Here is a 20973-nt window from a genome sequence, read left to right as displayed (position 1 = left end):
AAACGGATTTTAAAAACGTTCTGAAACTGTGACGAAATCCGCGCTCCCACCTTCTCCGGCGTAGTGACTACGTTCACGTCACGTGGTGGACGCGGGTAGACGCGACTGCACGGAGACAGCTGAGAACAGCCGCGGATTGCGGGAGGAGAGAGACTCTGGCTAGGTGGAGGGATATTATCGAACAAAATGGGAGTCGAAATTGAGACAATAACCCCCGGCGATGGTAAAATGTTCATGTTTTTATTTGTTATCGATTGTCGGCAATGCATATTATTTCCCGATAAAAATATTTTTTTTCAGTATTCTAATAATCGTTATCCTGTTTTTCTACTCGTGTTTTCCCCACAGGAAGGACTTTCCCTAAAAAAGGGCAGACGTGTGTGGTGCATTATGTTGGTGAGTTCGGGGGAATAATTCCCAATAATGCATGGATACACTACTGCTTCAAAATACATATTTTTGTATTCGTACTTTTTGTTGGCAGCGCGTTATCAGTATCCTTATTGGATTTTTTTGTCTCAGACTCGAAAGCCTCTGAAAAAATTGCTATATTTATATTCAAGGGAATTTCATTAGGATGCATTTACATTAACAACTGTGGCTGGCCAAACTTATTAAACTCCACGTTTTGCAATACGGTTGATGTAGCTTGGATATAGCTCCTCATGCCTCCATGTGTTGCATTACTGTACAATTTTTCTGTATATATGATAATACTTAAAAACAACATAGTAACATCGCGTGCGAGATTCTATTTCTTTTTTTACAAAATGTTTCAGTATGTCTGTCTTGACAGCGTACATGGAATTGTTATTTAGGCCATGGTAGACAACACAGCAAGGGGTTTAAATCCTGTCTGAGTTCCTGCCTTTGTTAAAATTGACAGGATGGCGTTAGATAGAACGGATTATCGCTGTCTGGAATGATTCTCAGGATTCCTGGTTACAACCAAACAGCCAATAGGAGAATAGGGTTGGTGTCTATTACGATTGAGTCTATTTTGTCTGCTCTCTTGTAGCTGCGTTAGTCTACTGTAGACTGCATGTTTTTTGAGTTCACTGTTGCAATAGTTTAGCAAAATCCGTCTAATTTATATCCTACGCCATTAAAAGATAATTTAGACATTAGTACATTCAACAACCATAAGCTTAACCTAATAAAAACAACTGTAAATGTATGCTGAATTCCATCCTTAATATATAACAAAGTGGTCTGTCTGTCTATCTCAGTCTGACCACCCACCTAAACCATGTCTGGGATTATAATCGTGTCTTGCCCCCTGATGTGACACTGCACTGCATGGCAGAGATTTAACCCCCTCCTGGTCTAATTGGCGTTAACAACAGTACGTAGAAGATACCTCAGATGGATGCTGTTCTGCGGGCATGTCCCCATTTTACTGTCACTTTGCTGTCCACCCTAGAGACAGCTGCAGGGGCTATTTCTGTGATCCTTGGAATCTCTTCATTCGAGTTCTGAAAATACACACAGCAGGATGTGCCAAGATGGTAGCCACATTAAAACTCAGCAGATACGTCTTTTTTCACAGTTTTGTGCATGACTCGTGTTGCTGTCCCTTGTGTGTTGCTGTAGATATGGAAATACCTACAATAATCAGAAGAAATACGTCTTTCACATTTGTCTGTCTGTTAAAACTTAAGTGTATTTTGGTTTCAGTTCAACCATTCCAGAAATATTAGCCACAAAACGTAATAGCTCACTATCTGTGAAGTATTCTTTTTTTAAAAAATACTTGCTGCTCTTCTCTCATTTCCTACTCAGGCTCCCTGACGGATGGACGCAAGTTTGACTCCTCCCGTGACCGGGATAAGCCGTTTAGATTTAAAATAGGAAAACAGGAAGTGATCCGCGGCTGGGAAGAGGGAGTAGTTCAGGTGGGTGTACTGTGCAGTTGTCTCTGGTGTCTGTACATCCTTTTGTATTACCAGGAAAATATTCATCTTTTTACATAGTGTACTATCTGAACCTGCAACGTAATATTTTTGGTAGCTATGAAACTAAGATATTAGAGTGTACCTTGCATGTATAAATTGTTACGTTGGTTCTGCTATTACTGTGTCAGTGCACAGTCTGCAGATTAATATGGTGGTGGGTGCAACAGGAAGAAGATACTGGGGCATTGTGTACTGCAATCTGTTTTGGTTGGGTTTTTGACAGGACGTTTATTAGGACAGCAGCAGTGACTCATCACCAGACTAGGTCTTGGCCCTTTCCAACTACAATAGTTTGGAGTCAAGTATTTTCTGAAAGATAGGCTGAGTCTGCTTTAGAAATGTACATCTCTTGCTTGTGTGTCAATTGATTGTTACTGACTTAGTATGATGGCCTGCCCCAAGGATTTTGGATTTGTTCTGGAGAGTGTGGCGTATTTTATTTATTTTTGTCTGTTCAACTCTAGGAATTAATTGCACAAGTCCCCATATTGTCTTAAGTAAAATGTTGAGACTGGCTTGCAAGTTTATGGGAACATATTCAGTAAAGAGATGCTTGTATTAGTCTTTAGGGGGGCTGAGGATTCACTTCAATAACGGTGCTCCTCTAGAACAGCCTTTTGCATTTGAATTGAATCCCAACTGAGCATGACAAACATACAGATGCGCACATATTCAGTGTGAAAGTATTTGCTCGACATAACAAGATCCATGTCATACAAAAAGCTCCACTTCTGAGTCAACTATCTAGAGAGCCCTCTTTCATGTGTCTTGCCAGTGGCTTTCAGTTGTGTTTCGGCTTACTTGAGTTTCAAACAACATGGAACCCATAATGTGTAGTCAAAATCAAACAATGCCTTCTACATTGCCTTCTAATCTGTGAGCAGGATTCAAACCTGAACCTGGTCTTGCAATACTTTTACTGCTGTGCCATTCAGGGTCCCTTTAAATTACTCTACAAAATTAACTATAACCTAATGTAGCATTGCCTGACCTTTGTCCTCCCTTCCTTGTCCTGCAGATGAGTGTTGGTCAGAGAGCCAAGCTGACCTGCTCGCCTGACTTTGCCTATGGTGCCAAAGGCCACCCAGGGATCATCCCCCCCAATGCCACCCTCATCTTTGACGTTGAGCTACTAAGCCTTGAATGAAGCCTCCCTACTGTCAGTTTTTGTTTGTTTTTGTAAGTGCTTTTAGAAAATGATTTTTTTATTTTTACAATACTGAAACAATAGTTGACATTCTTTACTACGCGTATATAGTTGGCGCGATAGTGTCCTGTGATAAGTACGGTATGTTAACAATGGTTGTAATCTAATCCCTTTTTCCAAATTGTCTTCGTGTTTTTGCAGGTCACTTCCTACCTTGGAAATATGAAAAGCTTGAAAAGCTAGGAGAGTCTGCACTTGATTCTATAAGAGGCTTAAGTCTAGTTTGCACCACTTTGGTCACTATAATATCCATACAAATTCTGTGTTTTTGTCTGTGACTCAGTTATCCTGTTTTCCTTAAATTTCCTATTTTAAAAACCTATGGGCCATAACCTTACAAACCTCGATGTTCTTAATCTTGAATTGTTTTATTGTTTTCCTTTGCTTTGTTTTGTGAAATTAGTGGTTTTGCATGTGGTTATATAGAATACCAATGAGATTTTAAAATATAAAATACCAATGAGATATAAGCAGTGGTGCTTGATGATAATCTAAACTGTGGAACCAAACTTAAAGAATACAAAAAGCACAGGTCTGCATCCACACCACTCCCAGCTCAAACCTGGAGAAATATTAGAGTTTTTTTGGAGAGGCTTAATGTAATCTTGAGTGGTGTAAGTGTAGTGAAATATTTTAGTCATGGGATGCCTTAACGGTGTACAGAACATGTTATCTGATATGTAATTTACCTTTACTAGACAGTGCTGATTTTTTATTTCCTGTTAGGAGATTGTGAGGAAGTATCATAGCATAGCATTGTTATACCCCATAATTTTGCCCAGCTTTACCCAACACAGCCATCACCTATTTTAGTCTGCCGAGCCCATGTCATACAAATCATATCCTAATCTATTTGTTAAAAGCTTTGCATTTGAATCAGATTTTGCGGTTTCTTTCCTAGTGAAGTATTTAACACCTGTGAAAGCCATAAGCGTGTTATTAACAGGGAAAATAATGGGAACCTCCAATAAATGCACATTCATTGGATTAGTGATTATACTGTCCTAGAAGGTAAATGCCTGAAATTCTAAAAGGGTTTGAGGAATCAATTTAACTGTGACCTTCCCCACCTAATTTTGTTTAACAACATGCATTATGTATTTTTCAGATGCCAACTTCCTTAGAATGACCCACACTTTACCTGTAATTAAATGGCAAATATTTTCAGTGTCATTAGTAACAATGACCAACTGCCTAAATGAAATGCTGTGTTATAGTTGAAAAAGGGGTCAACATTTTGTATTACATTGAATAAAGTTAGTTAAATGTAATGGAGAAAGAACATTTTCAGATGCTGGCCATCATTGGTGTTGATATTACAGCTATCTAGGCGCATGGCACAAAAATGGTCCTCATATGTACAGTCTGTGTGCTGAGTTACATATGCAGGCAAAACCAATAATGAAATAAAAACAAATTAGTGTTGCAATAAAGTGCTCCCTGCCTGCTTTGGGAAAACAAATATTTTTGTTTATTTTAGCCGGCCTCTGTCAGTTGTTGTCACAACAGTGGTGCAAATAGGGATAAAAAGCAGCAAAATTAATTGTGGCAGTATTATATGTGTATGGTTTATAGTGAACAGCTTAATTACTGGATTAGTTAGTATTAACAATGAAAAACTAGCTGTCAGCCATGAGCTAGCAAATATTATCTATCTTTAAACCATCTACAATGGTCAAAAAAAGTAAGGTAACACAGATCACACATTGGGTCTCGATGAATGTAATAATTAATGTGAGGGGTGTACTCACTTTTGTGAGATACTGTATATATCCCAGCAGCAGGACTGGTATCTGCTCCTTAGTGCGAGGAGGAACAGGAGGAGCACTGCCAAAGACCCATAAAATGACTTCCAGCAAACTACTGGTGTGCATGTTTCTAACCAAACTGTCTGGCGGCATGAGGGCCCGACATCTTCTAGTGGGACCTGTGCTCACAGCCCAGCACCATGCAGCTCGATGGCATTTACCAAAGAACACCGAAATTCACAGGTCCGCCATTGGCGCCCCATTCTCTTCACAGATGACAGCAGGTTCACACTGAGCACATGTAGACGTGAGTCTGGAGACTGTGGCGAACATAATGCTGCCTGCAATATTATCCAGCATGACCGATTTGGTGGTGGGTCAGTGATTGTCTGGGGAGGCATATCCTTGGAGGGTCGCACAAACCTCCAACGGTACCCTGACTGCTTTTAGGTACTGGGATGAAATCATCAGACCCATCATCAGAACATATGCTGGTGCAGTGGGCCCTGGGTTCCACCTGGTGCAGGACAATACCCGTGTGTTATTTTGAGGGGACAGCAAATGTACACTGTTATACAAGCTGTACACTCACTACTTTAAATTGTAGCAAAGTGTCATTTCTTCAGTGTTGTCACATGAAAAGATGTAATAATTAATGTGAGGGGTGTACTCACTTTTGTGAGATACTGTATATACCCCAGCAGCAGGACCGGTATCTGCTCCTTAGTGCGAGGAGGAACAGGAGGAGCACTGCCAAAGACCCATAAAATGACCTCCAGCAAACTACTGGTGTTTATGTTTCTGACCAAATAGATACTGTATATACACCCATGGATGTAGCACAAAATTCTGGGCCCTGTACATAGGCGGTCTCTGAGGGCCCCTCCCCACTTTATTCAAGATTCAAACATTTTTGAGGGCCCCTCTACATATTAGGGCCCTATATACTTAGTACCCCTTTTCCCCCCAGTCCAACGCCCCTGTATACACCGATGAGCCATATCATTATTACCACCAGAGGCATTGCCAAGATCACAATACATTCAAGGCTCAGTGTGTCATCTACATGTCTACATTGTCATAATGCGTGATCGGAGCTATAGATAAATTTATCAAAAAAATGTTGGGGTCAATTTGAGATCCAGGGCTATTCATAAAAGATCCGGGCCTGTAGCCACGGACGCCCAGGCCTAACGACGCCTCTGATGATCACTGACAGGTGGAGTGACTCACACTGATAATCTCGTTATCATGGCACCTGGCCTGGTTTGATAAATCACCTTTTACATCACGTGGATGGCCGGGTGAGTGTGTGTCACTTACCTGGAGAACACATGGTAAGCGATCCAATCGAGCATCTGTGGGATGTGCTGGACAGACAGGTCCGATCCATTTAGGCCCCATCTCACAAAATACAGGACTAGAAGGATCTGTTGCTAATGTCTTGGTGCCGGATAACACAGCACATCTTCAGAGGTCTAGTGGAGTCCATAACATACCATTGACAGGGGTCTACACAATATTAGGCAGGTGGTCATAATGTTATGGCTGATCGGTATGTGTGTGTGTGTATATATATACAGGGGATATAAAAAGTCTACAACCCCTGTTAAAATGCCAGGTTTTTGTGATTTAAAACAATGAGACAAAGATAAACCATGTCAGAACTTTTTCCACTATTAATGTGACCTATAATGTAAACAATTCAATTGAAAAACAAACTGAAATCTTTGAGGCACCTTCTGATTTTATTACAGCACCTGGGTGTAGGTAGGTATGTGTGTGTATATATTATATATATACACACACATACCTACACTCACTTATGCTTACACACCCTGATCCAGATTTGCATACCTACACAAACACCTCACCTTAATTCATAATGCCTAAACCCAAAAGCAACTCGAACACCCAACACGTTTCTTTTAACTCCATCCCTCCAAATTCCAGAGATTTAACCACCTTTCCCAGTACACTACCATTTTACAATTGACTCTGTCTTGCTGTGATACCGTAATACAAAAATGTGTTGCAACTATTTTGTATAATAGTTTCAATTGGAAGAATCTACAGGTCAGAAAACATTTGAGAGTAGGAGTGTACACAGTTTTTACATATAGCCCCAAAAGTCTTGATACTATTTTCTTGACAGGTGTATCCTGTTTGTCGGCTCTGTTCTGTACAATCATTTGTGCATCATAAGGTAGTTTCGAGGAGACGAGGAACGTGGCGAGGAGAAAAAACAGCAGCCTATAGGCGAGGATTTTCTTACGTCACCAGTGATAGACCTGAGTTCGACCAGGAAATTAAGGGTGGCTCAGACTCTTTCGAAGTGCGAAGCAAATAAAGAGAAGGGAATCCGAAGTGTTTCCGAACAATATTCTGGGATTTATTTTGATTTATTGACACCTGCAACTTTTAAGGTGAGTTTATGTACTTACATACTACGATCACATCTCCCATTCAGATTCCGTCAGTTAGCGTAACCAGCTTTCTCCTTTCTAGTTAAGACCCAAGACTTTGGTCAGACAGCTGGCTGGTAGCTAATGTTAGCTAGAAAAAGCTAGCCCTTAGCTTAACTAGCGAAAGGTTTGCTAATTAGGTAACTGGACACAGTGAAGCCAAGTCATTAAAGAATTCACTATTGTTAGCCAAGATGAACATGTACGATAGCCAATTATAGAAAAACAAATAAGGAAAGGATATCGTACTGTATTACCCCTTGGTACACTCTGATTTAGTTAACAAATAAGTTGGCTAGCTAGCACTCGAACTAAAACCAGTTTTCTCATTTAGCCGCACAACCAAATAATTATTTAGAGAACTACAGTACAGTTATGTACTGTACATTTAGTTATCTTGCTGATAACGTTAGGTAAGCTACTTATCTGTACTACAATTTTAGCTATTCAGCATATAAAGCTAACTAGACACATTGGCTTGGTAGCTATCAAATATATTATGTGCCGTCCATATGGCATACTTTTTTTCATTTAGGCAAGCCATGGGAACTTTAGTAGGTTGTAGTGTAGTGCAGCTGACTGTAAACTCTTGACAACACATGATTTCTTAAAGCAACCTGGAAAATTTAAAACGTCACACTAGCTTTAGCCCTTTTATGACTTCAGTACACTGGTCCTTTCACCTCCATGAGTCATCTGAGGGTGTCGACATTATTTAGTTAGCTCTATGCGTTGTTCTGTTCTCATTTAAAATTGGAATTGGTGTTCAGCTGGTTTACCTGGTTAAATAACTGGAATAAATATGAAGACGCTCAACCGATGAGCTTTCTAAACGCAAATTTGACTCGCACTTGGAAAAAGGTATGAAACTTGACGTTCATATCAGCGAGAAATATTAATCTAAATTATAAAGTTAATCATGCTCGGAAAATTGATTAACTGTTATCCCCACATTGAGAATTTCAATGAAACGTTCTCACATTGATTACTCGACCAAATGGGGTTAGCACTACTACCTTTATAAGGCCCATGGCAACCAAAATGGAAAACAAAGAGAGAACTGACTGCACAGATTCTACGTAGGCACCTGGGTCTATATCAACAACATGGTATGATCTGTTTGAAAGAGAAGGGGCAATGCTTGCAGAGTGCTGCTGTAGATGTGAAACAGTTCCTACATGCGTAACAACAGACCTTGTGATGATTGCCATAGTCTTCCTTGTCCCCCACCATCCCCACACCCTGTGACCATGATTAGCCCAACCCACTTTCTATACCATGTCAGTAGACCAGAATACATTGCCATGGGGATAACATTCCTCATGTATTGGGACAATGTATTTAGGGTAAATTAGTGCTGGACATATTATAGTGGCAAGACCAAACCCCAGTAAACAAACAATACCTAAGAGTGACTGAAGGATGTTAAGCAGGCTAAAAATAAGGTTATTTTATTCCAAGACTCTGCCCCTCTTTACCTGGGAATTTCCTAGCTCATGTATCTGAAAACAAACACTTTGATGGAAACATGGAACGTGTCTTTGTGCCCAGTGAATTGAGTACTTGTCGCCCCAGCATAGTGAGGTCTGTGGCTGAGTGGGACATTTATCAGTGATGTGATTGTGGTTGGCATGTTTAGCTTGGCTCAGGGGGATTATCCATTTTACTGTGAAGTAGTGCCAGCTTGTTAGGAATGTGTTAGTGGGGTTGTCTAATATGTTGTTGTAGAGGAATAAAGATTTGGTTGTATGCATAATGAGTAGTTTGTCAGTGCTGGTATGTGGGAATGTGTTAATTTTGCATCGCCGTTGAAGTGTTGAGTTTGTACATGTGTAGGAGTGTTGTTTGTTACATTTGCTTTGTGATGTGGTTGTGTACATTTGGGTCTCGTCACGAACCACGCTCATGGTGTTCAGTGTATCATTGCTTACCTCTTAGTTCCTATTTCCTGTTCCTAGCATACAGCACATCTTGTGACATGTGTCACTATTGGTAATAGAGAAGTGCCTAAGGAACCACAGAAATCACTGATTAACAACAATCTTCAGATACCCGTTGTTGTTCAAACATTGCCCAATTGGTGATATGCTTTGGTGTTGGAACGTTGCCCAATTGGTGTTATTAAGGGACCTAACGTGCCAGGAAAGCATTACCCACACCATTATACCGCCTCAGCCTGGCATCAGGGAGTCATGCAGCTAATGCCAAATGATGCCATCAACATGACAGTGAACCGGACGGTCGAACCATGTTTTTCCACTCTCCAGTTGCTGATGGTGCCCCCAGAGGAGAGGCTGCTTCTTGTTTTTAGCCACAGGTGTGAAATCTGGATACGCCTGCTGCTGTAGTATCCCGTCTGTGGCGAGGGCTGACCAGTCTTTTTGTTTATTCCACTACTCTCAGTAAACATCATTGCCGCTCTTAGAGTTGCTTAAATCACTTCCCATTTTGACATTCTAAGATTTACTTAGCAATCCACTGTGACATTCGTATTTGTGTTCAGGAGCAAATTAAACAGAATTGCAGAAGCCGTTGTCGTGAAAAGCAAGGAGTACGTTTTAAGTGACAGGGCTCTGACGTCCGCATGGTCTTTTCTGTGAAGTATAGAGACCAGGTGAGTGGCTGCTCTGCCCTGTGCTACAGCTGATTTCTACTGTTTCCTGAATGGGGTGTACAAGGCCATGTGAGCCACTCTGTCATTCCCTTTCTCGAGGTTTCATGTTCCTTTTCCCTCCCTCTCTTGGTTTCATGTTCTTCCTCTTCTCTTTCTAATGGGTGTGAGTGAGCTCTCAGCTACTCATTATCCCTGGTGAACCAATTCCAGTGAAAGGGAATTTCCCCTTACTATTCAATTAGAGCTCTGCCATTAGCTTTGCTCCATTTTCCTGTCATGTGATGTGATTTCCACGACTGCTTCCTTGTTACCAGCGTTGCGAGAGCACGGACTCACTCTTAGTGCGTCACACCACAGATCATGTCAGGCTTATCACATATTTCACTGAGTTAAATAACGAGCACCAATCCGATGCTGCTATTTTCATTTATTAACGTGCTGTTATTGCCTTAAATATTTAGCATGACAACTTTTTTTTTTATTAACAACTTTCTAAATTTTTTAGAACTTGCATAATTTTACAACATCAAATCTTATTCAGATATGTTAATATAAACTCCAAGGTAGAGTAAGGCGTTTGTCAAAATTCTTTAGCAATGTAGAGCTGGAAAGTTTATGTATTGGACAAATAAGTCACTGCAGTGAACTAGGGCTGTGACAAACATTGTAGTTATTTGCTTATAGTCATAATATTCCATGTGTATTGGCACATTTAGCTTGTCATCCAATGACAACTTGAACAGAGTGACACTAGAATAACGTTATGCGCTTTAGTAGATCGTCTGGCTAATCCGTTTAAAATGAAACTGAAAGGAAAGGCTGTTCAAACCGAACTGGTAGGCTTGCTATTAAGCTGTTTTTTTGGCATTGGCTCATTGCTGTTGCCAATACACGATCCTGTATTTTTTTCCGGTATTGGATCAGTGCATTCCTATTTAAAACCATTCCTGGAGGATATGGCTTGGTGTTTGATTGTCAACACGTTCTTCCTGCTCTCTGTTATGACTGTTACCTTAAGCCTTAGCCCATATTGTACAGTTTCAAAATGTTAGTTCTAGAACATGCCTAGCTGATAAATACAGTGCGGCAAAAAAGTATTTAGTCAACCACCAATTGTGCAAGTTCTCCCACTTAAAAAGATGAGAGGCCTGTAATTTCCATCATAGGTACACTTCAACTATGAGAGACAAAATGAGAAACAAAATTCCAGAAAATCACATTGTAGGATATTTAATGAATTTATTGGTAAATTATGGTGGACATTTTTATTCTTTATACTAAAATGGTTTCTTTTGTATTTTTCCACAGAATGTCTCTGTATCCATCCCTTGAGGATCTTAAGGTGGACAAGGTCATGAAGGTAGGCAGATCCAGTATCTGACAGAATATTTCACCATTACCTTTTTTATACTTTTCTGATTAAGTGCTTTTCCTGCTAACACCAATGCTTAAACAAATATGAACCTTTTATGAAATTGTGTCCATGTTAAAAGAGAGGAAGAAAAATGTGAGCTGTGCTCTTTAGTTTCTGACTGAGTTCCACGATCCATTACACCACACAATCTACTTAATGCTTTGTCTTCCAAATAGCCTAAGTATTGTAATGGGTATTGATCCAGATGTGTATTGTAAGATGACTTTTTTCCTTTCCTGTTTTTTTTCCACTCCAAGAACAGTGAGATAGCTGTTCTTACAAATTGTATTTAGAGTGAATCTCAAAATAATTCACCCCATTGTATCTTTAAATGAAATCTAAATGGATTTAATTATGGGGGTTTGCCACTGAAAAACGCAATGGTAGTGAAAAGTTGTGAGGCAAAAAAAATCTTTTTGCCATATTTCATTAAATACAGCTGTTTTTGGGAGCTTCCAAAGTTCGTACAATTCCTGACAAAAACTACATTGTAATGACGGAGGAACATTCAAAGCCAGTCCGGAATGAGGTTCTTCGAAGGCACCAATCAGGGGTGGAATATTAGAATATTTCCAAGGCCTTCAATATCCCCGAAGCACTGTAAAGTCTATTTTTAAGAAATGCACTATATAGCACAGCAGAATGCTGTCCTCAAACTGAGAAAGCGAGCAAGGAGAGCACTACTCAGGGAGGCCAACCAAGAGGCCTGTTGGAACTCTGCAAAGGTTTTAGGCTTCCACGGCTGAGCTGGGCGACTATGCATACTGTAATATTAGGAGAATGGCAAGTAGAAGGCCATTGCTGGGTGAAAACCCCCCCAAAAAAAACACATACATTTTGCCAAACCAACTGGAAGGCCTGGCCTGAACACTAGGGCCTGGAAAGCTTGTAGTGGTACAGGGCAAAATGCAAGCAGAAAAATACAGAAAAATCCTGAAAGAGAAGTCTATAAGAGACGTGGAAGAAGATTCTTCTTCCAGCAGGTCATTTGCCATACAAAACACAGGTTGGACATCAATCCAATTTAGAAAATGCGTAAATAGGATGTACCCATCCAACTTGCCAGACCTTGAGCAATTTTGTGAAGAAGAATTGACAAGAATAGATTTGTCCAGATTTGCAACACTGGTAGCGAAAGTCTCATGGCTATAATTGCTGATAAAGCAATACTTATGCAGTAAATTATTTCCTGTTGTGTACAATTTGTAAACTGTTCACTGACATTCTTTGGACTTTTTTTATGTTAATCTTTGGCAAAAACTCCAATCTTGATTTAATGTTTTAACTTCATAAAATATTGGGAAGTCCACAGTACTAAATACATTTGCGAGCCACTGCATGTTGTAGTTTAATCGTTACTACTGCATTTGTATTTAGTTTAAGTATGGCAACTTAATTCACATCTCTACTGTTTCTTTCCCCCTAGGCCCAAGCCCAGTTTGCCCATACAATCTCCTCCCCAGCCATTGCTGAGGGCCACTATCCAGCCATTGCTGAGGGGACCTACCAGCCGCAGGCTGCTGGGCTCGGTATGCCATCATCAAGTGAGTCCCTGACCTGTACCACATATTAAAGACTATTTACCATATTTTATTCGTTCTCCGTTCCCTGCCTCCAGACCAGGACCCAATGTACCAAGAAATGTTCCCAGTGGGACCTCTGCTCTGGGATCAGTTTAATCATTTCCGTCATAACTAAATTGATAGACCTGATCCTGGGTCACCAATCCTACTCTGAGATGCGTTGTGAACACGGGTCTTGATATCTCACTTTTTGTCTACTCGTCCTTTCATTTCTTGGTTTCCGTCACTGTGGTGGGTCTTCTGTGAATCAGTCTGTTGTTTGAAGTTAAAGGCTTGTCCTCTCTATAGTCTGTCATTGTATTGGGGTGAGATAAAGACATGCATAGTGAGAGGAAGGGAGTTGATATGGGGTCTTGGGCCTACCAGGAAGTAAATTGCCTTACCCTCAGCTCAGCCTCTGCTCCTACTCTGTGGATCTCTCTTCAGTCTGTTCTTAGACAGAACGAGGGAGAGAGAGCCTGATAGGTTGGGAGAGAGAGCCTGATACAGGGGCGGGGAGATAAAGAAGGAGCAGAGGCCAATAGAGGGAGAGAGAAAATGCAGGAGTGTGAGAAAAAAGGAACAAGGAAGATGGACAGGGGGCCCAGGGAGAGGAAAGTATGTTTCTGCTGTTTTTCATTCATTCTATTATCTTTCACTCTCTTCCCCTCTGGTTCTCTCTCAGGATGGGAGGTCCTCTGGGCTTTTGTGCCCCCCTCCCCCTCAGTGTAGCCAGGGTTGCCATGGATATTTCTAGCCTGGCAACAGGGCTGGTGGGGGTGTTTTATTTTCTTTCTCCTCAGGCCTGAAGGGGGTGGACCGGAAACGAGTCACTGAGTCTGCACAGCCCTAACTCAGCTTCCTCCTCTTACTTCATTCAATCAATTCTTGTCATTTCTGAATCCTTCCTCGATCCATTCCCTTTTTATATTTCTTCCTTAGATTCTCTTCATTTATTAATTTTTTTTCCAAATATCCCTGTCGCTCTCTTTCTCAATTAAACTTCAGCCTGTGCGTGTTATGAACAATGTTAAGAACTTTTATAAATTTTTCTAAACACCACCTGGGGGAACTTTAACATAGTTTATCAGTCATTTTATTTAATGAACCCTTTTTAAAATCTGCAGTTGTTACAAAGTGCTTTATAGTCTTACTATTCCTGGCAAGGAATAGTAAGACTGTGGGGATAGATGGACACCCTTTTGTTTTTGGTGGGAGTATGTTTCTGATGAAAGGTGAAAAGGTGATATGATGCTGCTTTCAAATCGGCTTTCTCGATTCAAATCTTTATTTCACAGCACTTATGATGGATCAGCTTATTTTAATGATTAGTATTTTTTGGCCACACCAAGTTCAACTTGTAGCAACACTTGTTTACATTTATCAGTTGTCCTATAAAGAGTTTCACTATAAATTAAAGATTTGTTTCCTGGAAACCAGGCCATGGATAAAGCCCCAGCCTTTACTGTACTCAGCTTTTAGAAAGGATTCAACCCATTAATTTTTTCCACATTTTTTGTTACATCCTGAATCTACACATAGTATTACATAATGTCAAAGAACTTTGGTGGGAACAGACCATAAGGTACATTTTAAATAGTAATATTAAATATTGTACAATACAGGTGCGCAAACCTTAATCTTACCCAATAGCTGAAATCACTGGCAAATATGTATGTTACAAATAATATTATTAAGAACAGAATTCTTATGTGATTAAGATATTTTATACCCCCTTCATACCAAGCCTTAAAACCTGCACATTGTGGAGTCATGCTTTGTTAGTCCAGTACAGTGGGGTAAGACACATTTTAGTCCCACCTTCTGATGTGACAAAATGTGGGAAAAGTAGAGGGAATTGAATACTTCCTCCAGTCAATGTTTGTGTCAGTTCATTGCCACTACATGTCAGGATCGGCCCTGGGGATCCAGAAAGGTCCGGGTTGAGGTCAGTGGAAAGGGGATGAGTGACTCTGAGACTGCATTTTATCCTGAGGCACGGCTGAGCACCGTAGCTCTGGGAGCTATAGCAGATTCCACCATGTCAATGTGTGCATGTTAATGAAAGAAATGGGTATGTGTTAACCAAGTGAAGTGGGTGGTCTGGGCATTGTGTGGGTGGTTGTTGCTGTTGTATTTGTTACAGTGTGACTGAAAGAGCTGTTGTAATGATTGATGTAGGCGGTAGTTGGGTGAATCACAGTCTGCAAATCCTCCCAAACAGCATCTGTGGTCTGTGTGGGAGGATGTTCTCTTTTTGTGTCGATCATGTGAGTTATTTTACCAGAAATGCTGCATCTTAAAAATGGTTTTAATTCCCTCCTTTTTCTGGAGTTACTGAACTCCACTGTGAGTTTGCCCCTGAATTCACTCACCTTGTTTGCATTGCTGTTGCGACGGCGCTCCATTCTCTTTATACTAAGATGGCAGGCTGACCTAGGTTTCTCCTACGAAGAAAAGTGTCTCAGGTCAGGCATAGAGAACCACAGAAAGGGAGCCTTTTTTCTCTGAGCCAGGAACTTTACCAAGGCACAGCAGCCATGTTGTTAGCAGCATTCATCCACAACAGCGGGACAGGGCAGCTCCAGACATGACCCCGCTTCCTCCAGTGGTCAGTGTGACTGAACAGGACCCATGTTGTGTCCTGACTCCCATGGACCCCACCCATCATATTGAGTGCCTATTGCTAATTCTGAAAATAAATGTGGTTTTCAACAAGTTACAGTAATGTGGGAGGTTCAGTATCATTTCTGGTTTGGGTTTTTTGATTCTTTTCAAAGCTGCAAGTTAATTTTAGTAGTATATTTAATGCTGAAGTGATGGTTTGGTCAAATTCCCTTTTTCGTTTGACCAGTACCTGAAGGCCCCTCGTGGTTAGTCTGGTTGACACCAGAAGTGTGGTCCTTTAAGGTCAGGTCAGCATGGCTCTATAATGACCGCATCCGCTGTGGTCTAGTTCACCTTTGCACACCTAGGAGTCAGGATTTGCATTGGCCAAGTCTGTCCAGTGATATGTGTTATTGTGTTCTCTCCTAGCCCTGTACCCTAACCTGGAGGAGCTGGGTGAATACATGGGTCTGAGCCTTAACAGTGATGAGGTGCAGAGGAACCTGGCCCTGGTGCCCGTGGCAGACAATGTAAGTACCGTGGTTACTGGGCCTTCAGTTTGGTGCTGAGATGGAGGCGAATATATGCCTGCTTGTTGTTGGTATGAGGGATTGACTGACTGACTGCCCTTTGTTAAATAGCGTAGTGGTTTGAGACGCAGACCTGCAACCATTGGGTCCCGCTTTCGAAACTCGTCAAAGCAAGTTATGCATTAGGATTTGTTCTGGTTACACAAAAACTTTGCTGGCTACAACCTTCAGTAGCTGCGTTATAGTAAGCCTAAAATAAAACTGTTTATATTGCGACCATTTCTAGTGGATTTTTGAAGTACGCATCCATGCATGCTATTTGGGGTAATATAGGCTGGAACAAAACCCCTTGGTTAGTAAAAAAGGAGGGGTTTCCACGATTCTCATCTTTTCACTTGACAAAAAAGTCAGTTATCGTCATATACATTGATAGTTATTACATCAATGTCATTGATACATTACATCAATGTCATTGATACAATACATCAATGTCATTGATACAATACATCAATGTCATTGATACAATACATCAATGTCATTGATACAATACATCAATGTCATTGAAAAATGAAAATGTTTATGCCAGGAAATAGTTTTGGCTGTGTTAAGTTCATATTCAGTCTCGCTAGATATGATACGTAGAGAAATACGTTTAGCAAACAAAACATTATGGTGGGCTGTCATAAATAACTATCAAGTTCCTCAAATCCCTTTAAAAGTATTTAACAACAAGACTTTCAGCTGTTCAGTGGAGACCTACTTAGTAATTCCCCAGCAGCTGGGAATGTGAATGTGAGTGGGTGTTTGGGGGCTCTGCTCCTTCATCCTGTGGGTGTGGGGTTGTGGGTGAGTTTTCACGCTCGCCTCTATTGTAACCGCTAGGTTTCTCATTAATATTAGAACAGCAACAAGAACAATCCTCGAATCTGTCAAACAACACAGGGCTGGTTTTGTAACGTGGTTTTGAAAACTGGAATGTAACGTCTAAAGATCTAGGGGTTAAGGAGGGGTTGGTTGTTAAGTCCCCCTGGCTTAGCAAGTAGAGGTGATAGGGAATAACATTCCAGTCCGTCTCCATGGCTTATTCACGTAACTTTACATTCCACCGTTACAATCTCTCTTCCAGTCTTTGCCCTATTTATCTAGAAGTTGTCTCGGTCTCTCTCCTTGTACAGCAGCTGGCGGTGCAGTCAGGCACGGGCATCACTGGCATGGTACGTCCCGTGACGGGGTCAGATGTGGGAATTCGGAGGGCAGAGATTCGCCCTGGCATCCGTGAGGTGATTCTCTGCAAGGACCAGGATGGGAAGGTTGGCCTGAGGCTGAGAGCTATCGACAATGTGAGTCATTCTGATGGCCTTACGCACAGTTAAGACCGCACCGGAACAATGGTATGTCAGTAGTGACTAAGAGGAGGGTGGCACAGTCCACTACTTCCTGTTGATGTAGCGTTTGCTTCAAATTGCTTGCTCTCAAAAGACTAGCCTTCCTAGTTGGTTTTTGGGTTCAATTCAAGTGTGATGGTGTTGCTGAAACATGGACAGCTAATTACTTAAACAATGAAGTCACTTCTGTTCAGTTAAAACACAAATGAATTTTCACCCTAAAGCCAATGTACACACTGCAGCACAGGAGTCAATGTATAAAATGAAAACCGATAATAAGATATGTTTAATGTGACACAGCCTACACCCTCCAAACACAGCCTACACCTTCCAGCCATTTTTTTGGTAGGCAAATTCTGGTAGGTCCCTTTCCCTCCCTGTTTTGTTCTCTTCGACAAAACCATAGTTTGGCCATAGTGGTGTGTAACTTTACCTTTGGTGCCACATACTCGACTCTGTTGACTCTGACTGGTAGTCACGTGTATTTCATCCTCAGGGCGTGTTTATCCAGCTGGTTCAGGCCAACTCCCCGGCTGCCCTGGGGGGCCTGCGTTTCGGGGACCAGGTCCTCCAGATCAACGGAAAGAACTGTGCTGGCTGGAGTCTGGACAAAGCCCACAAAGCCTTGAAAGTTGCTGCTGATACCCGCATGGAACTCATTGTCCGGGACAGGTGAGGAGATGAATGAAATAACTACGAAGTCACACAGAGCTTTACCAGAGACACCCCAAAACCCTAAAGAGAGAGGGTCGCAGAGTTGCCTGAAATCTTCTAGTTTCCTGAATTATTTCATGACGTTTTTGTTTTTCAGGATGTTTGGCCTTTTAGAGGAAATGCTTTTAAAATAAATTAGTAGAACAGTAACCTGGCTTGTCAAATGGCATGCTCACAAATGTATGTACTGTACTGAGTCTGGATTTGACTTCCTCTGACTATTTCTGGAGTCATTAGTTATGTCCCAGGAACCGATGGCTTGAGTCAGACCTATAACCAGTCATTGGCTTGAAACTCTGCTTAAAGTTGATGACATTTTTGATGCAACATTGCTAGTTTTGTCAGACAACTTTAACAACAGAAGGACAGTAAAATAATTCAGTTTTTCTTCAGTCAAGTGCAAACGGTCTGCTTTAATTACACTGTTGTCCTGACTCCCCCTGCTGTTCATGTCACCACACTGTATAGTCTGCTTGATTGGTGTTAGGTCAGAGGCTGTGTTGTTTTAAGTGCCCACATTCAATAGTGAATGCTTAAGTGTCTCTTCATATTGTCTGATTTCAGGCCATTCCAGCGTACCATCACCATGCACAAAGACAGCTCCGGCCACGTCGGGTTTATTTTCAAGATGGGCAAGATCACCTCGCTGGTCAAGGATGGTTCAGCCGCTCGCAACGGCCTCCTGACCGACCACTACATCTGTGAAATCAATGGCCAGAATGTTATCGGCCTCAAGGTGAGCTTTGATCTGGAGGTGTCGAGCGAGTACTCTCCCCAAAGATGAAGGTTCATGCTTTATTTCTTCATTTGCAGGACCCTCAGATCAAGGACATCCTGACCACCTCCCCTACAGCCATGACCATCACCATCATGCCCAAGTTCATCTACGAACACATGATCAAGAGGTAACCCCCCCCCTGCCACGAGTTGACAGGCTAACCGCATTCCTTGTTTTCTCCTAGTTATTATATGTTAATCCCATCAGTTCTAGTCATAGTATACACTTTTTACATTCATTACAGATGATACCTTTAGTAATAGTATTAGATACATGATTTATTATTTCTTCCCAAATTGCCCATCAGTGCTGTTTGTGGGGATATTTTCAGATTTGATTTTTATGAGAATTTAACTTTTTTCTGCCATTCATAAGTCTTTGTCAGAAACAAGCTATGTAGAAGAAATGCACTACAGAGTAGGTGTTTTAATAATTCTGTTTCCTCACAGTATAATCTGCATAGTTGGTGGCAGTATTACACTTTCCTCCAGTCAGTCATTTTGCTGTCATTTGGGTAAAGCAATTCTGTGTGTTTGGTTTTTAGAATGTCCGGTGGTCTGCTGCGTTCAGCTATGGACCACTCTGTGCCTGAGGTGTGAAGACCAGAATGTTACCAAGACTCCTGCAGAATTTCTACAATCTCCTGAGTTCCCACTGGATTCGCAAATGTCCAATGGGTTCAACTCTGTCTCTGTAATGAAAAACCTCTTGTATCACAATCACAGTCATCGTCTTTCATCATAACAATCTAAAGACGCCTTCTATTTCCCATGGTTCATATATTTTGTTATTCAATGTGTATTTTTTGCATCTGTTTTTCTTTCTGTATTTACACGTTTTGTCTTTTTATATGTTAATTGTAGCCAGTCATTACATTCATCGTGTTATGTATGTACATTATTCGAAGTAAACCTTTATTTTAATACCAAGCATGCTACCATAAATCCAGTGCTTCCTCAAAGAACACGGAAATGGAGTATTGGCTCGATCTGTCACCTTTTGTGTCAAAATGCTGTAAAAGCCAATGACCCAATGGTTGTTCATAAGCCTGTTCCCTTATGCCGCTGGGACATTACGGTGGGCGGACCCACTAAGTGCACTTTCCACTTCCTGTTAGAGGTTGTCTTTCTTGTAACCATTTTAAAGTTTTGTTATCATTCAAGTCAAAATGTATTAGAAAATCTGTCAACAAGACTACGTTAACCCTGGGTATTGATTTGTTTGTTCCGGAGAGTAATCAACACGTTGACGTTACTAATGTACGTATGTAGAGGTCAATCAATAATTTGCTCGGTGTGGGTTTTATGTTTGGAGGATATAATTCTTTACTCCTTGATTTGATGTCCACAGCCAGACTGAAAACTATGACCTTATCAGTGAATTCATTTTTAATACTAGATTGTTACTTTTTCTGTTGTTTGGATGTATTTTTCTTCTTATAATCTTTGATAATCACTTCATGCAGCTGTCATTCTGTAAATGGTAGAATCAAACATTTTATATAGCCAAGATAGTTATTGTAAAACAAATAAATAATCCTTTCCTGTTCACATGGATTTTGTTATAGCAGTGTCCCAACTTTGCTTACAGTGGATATGTCCCACAGATTATCAACTTCATGTTTATTGGAGAACACCCATCTTCTGCCTTGAGTAAAAGGTAGTTTATTGGCTTTGGATACATTTCATAGCAAATAAACTAGTTCTCTAGACATCTGACAATACAAACCCAATTCCAAAAATGTTGGGACACTGTACAATTGTGAATAAAAACAGAATGCAATGATGTGGAATTTTCAAATTTCAATATTTTATTCAGAATACAACATAGAACTGAGAAAATGTATCACTTTAAGGGAAAAATAAGTTTATTTTAAATTTCATGGCACCAAAACATCTCAAAAAAGTAGGGACAAGGCCATGTTTACCACTGTGTGGCATCCCCTCTTAATTTCTATAACAGACTGCAAATGTCTGGGGAGTGAGGAGACAAGT

At 40.8% G+C, this 20973-nt stretch overlaps 2 protein-coding genes across 4 annotated transcripts; both read left to right on the top strand.

Moving 5' to 3' along the window:
• Positions 1-74: 74 nt before the first annotated feature.
• On the top strand, positions 75-4624 carry fkbp1ab (FKBP prolyl isomerase 1Ab). Of its 2 annotated transcripts, NM_001310845.1 has the most exon segments (6): positions 122-223; positions 349-396; positions 1783-1895; positions 2974-3055; positions 3058-3134; positions 3304-3630. In NM_001310845.1, coding segments are annotated over 5 exon segments (300 nt in total). In that variant the 5' UTR covers positions 122-186; the 3' UTR covers positions 3078-3134; positions 3304-3630.
• A 2556-nt stretch (positions 4625-7180) lies between these two features.
• Positions 7181-20765, top strand: sdcbp2 (syndecan binding protein (syntenin) 2). 2 transcript variants are annotated; one of them, XM_020052065.2, is made up of 9 exons: positions 7181-7336; positions 11298-11349; positions 12830-12947; positions 16002-16102; positions 17281-17442; positions 17984-18159; positions 18766-18937; positions 19015-19106; positions 19524-20765. In XM_020052065.2, the coding sequence occupies exons 2-9, from the start codon at positions 11299-11301 to the stop codon at positions 19576-19578; spliced, it is 927 nt and encodes a 308-aa protein (XP_019907624.1). In that variant the 5' UTR covers positions 7181-7336; position 11298; the 3' UTR covers positions 19579-20765. The 2 variants fall into 2 exon arrangements, with proteins under 2 accessions (XP_019907624.1, XP_010873834.1); XM_010875532.4 differs by having other exon boundaries at positions 7183-7336; positions 17278-17442.
• The last annotated feature ends 208 nt before the right edge of the window (positions 20766-20973 follow it).

This window comes from Esox lucius, chromosome 12, assembly GCF_011004845.1.
Source record: "Esox lucius isolate fEsoLuc1 chromosome 12, fEsoLuc1.pri, whole genome shotgun sequence".
NCBI lineage: Eukaryota > Metazoa > Chordata > Actinopteri > Esociformes > Esocidae > Esox > Esox lucius.
This window is presented reverse-complemented; position numbering and strand designations above follow the sequence as displayed.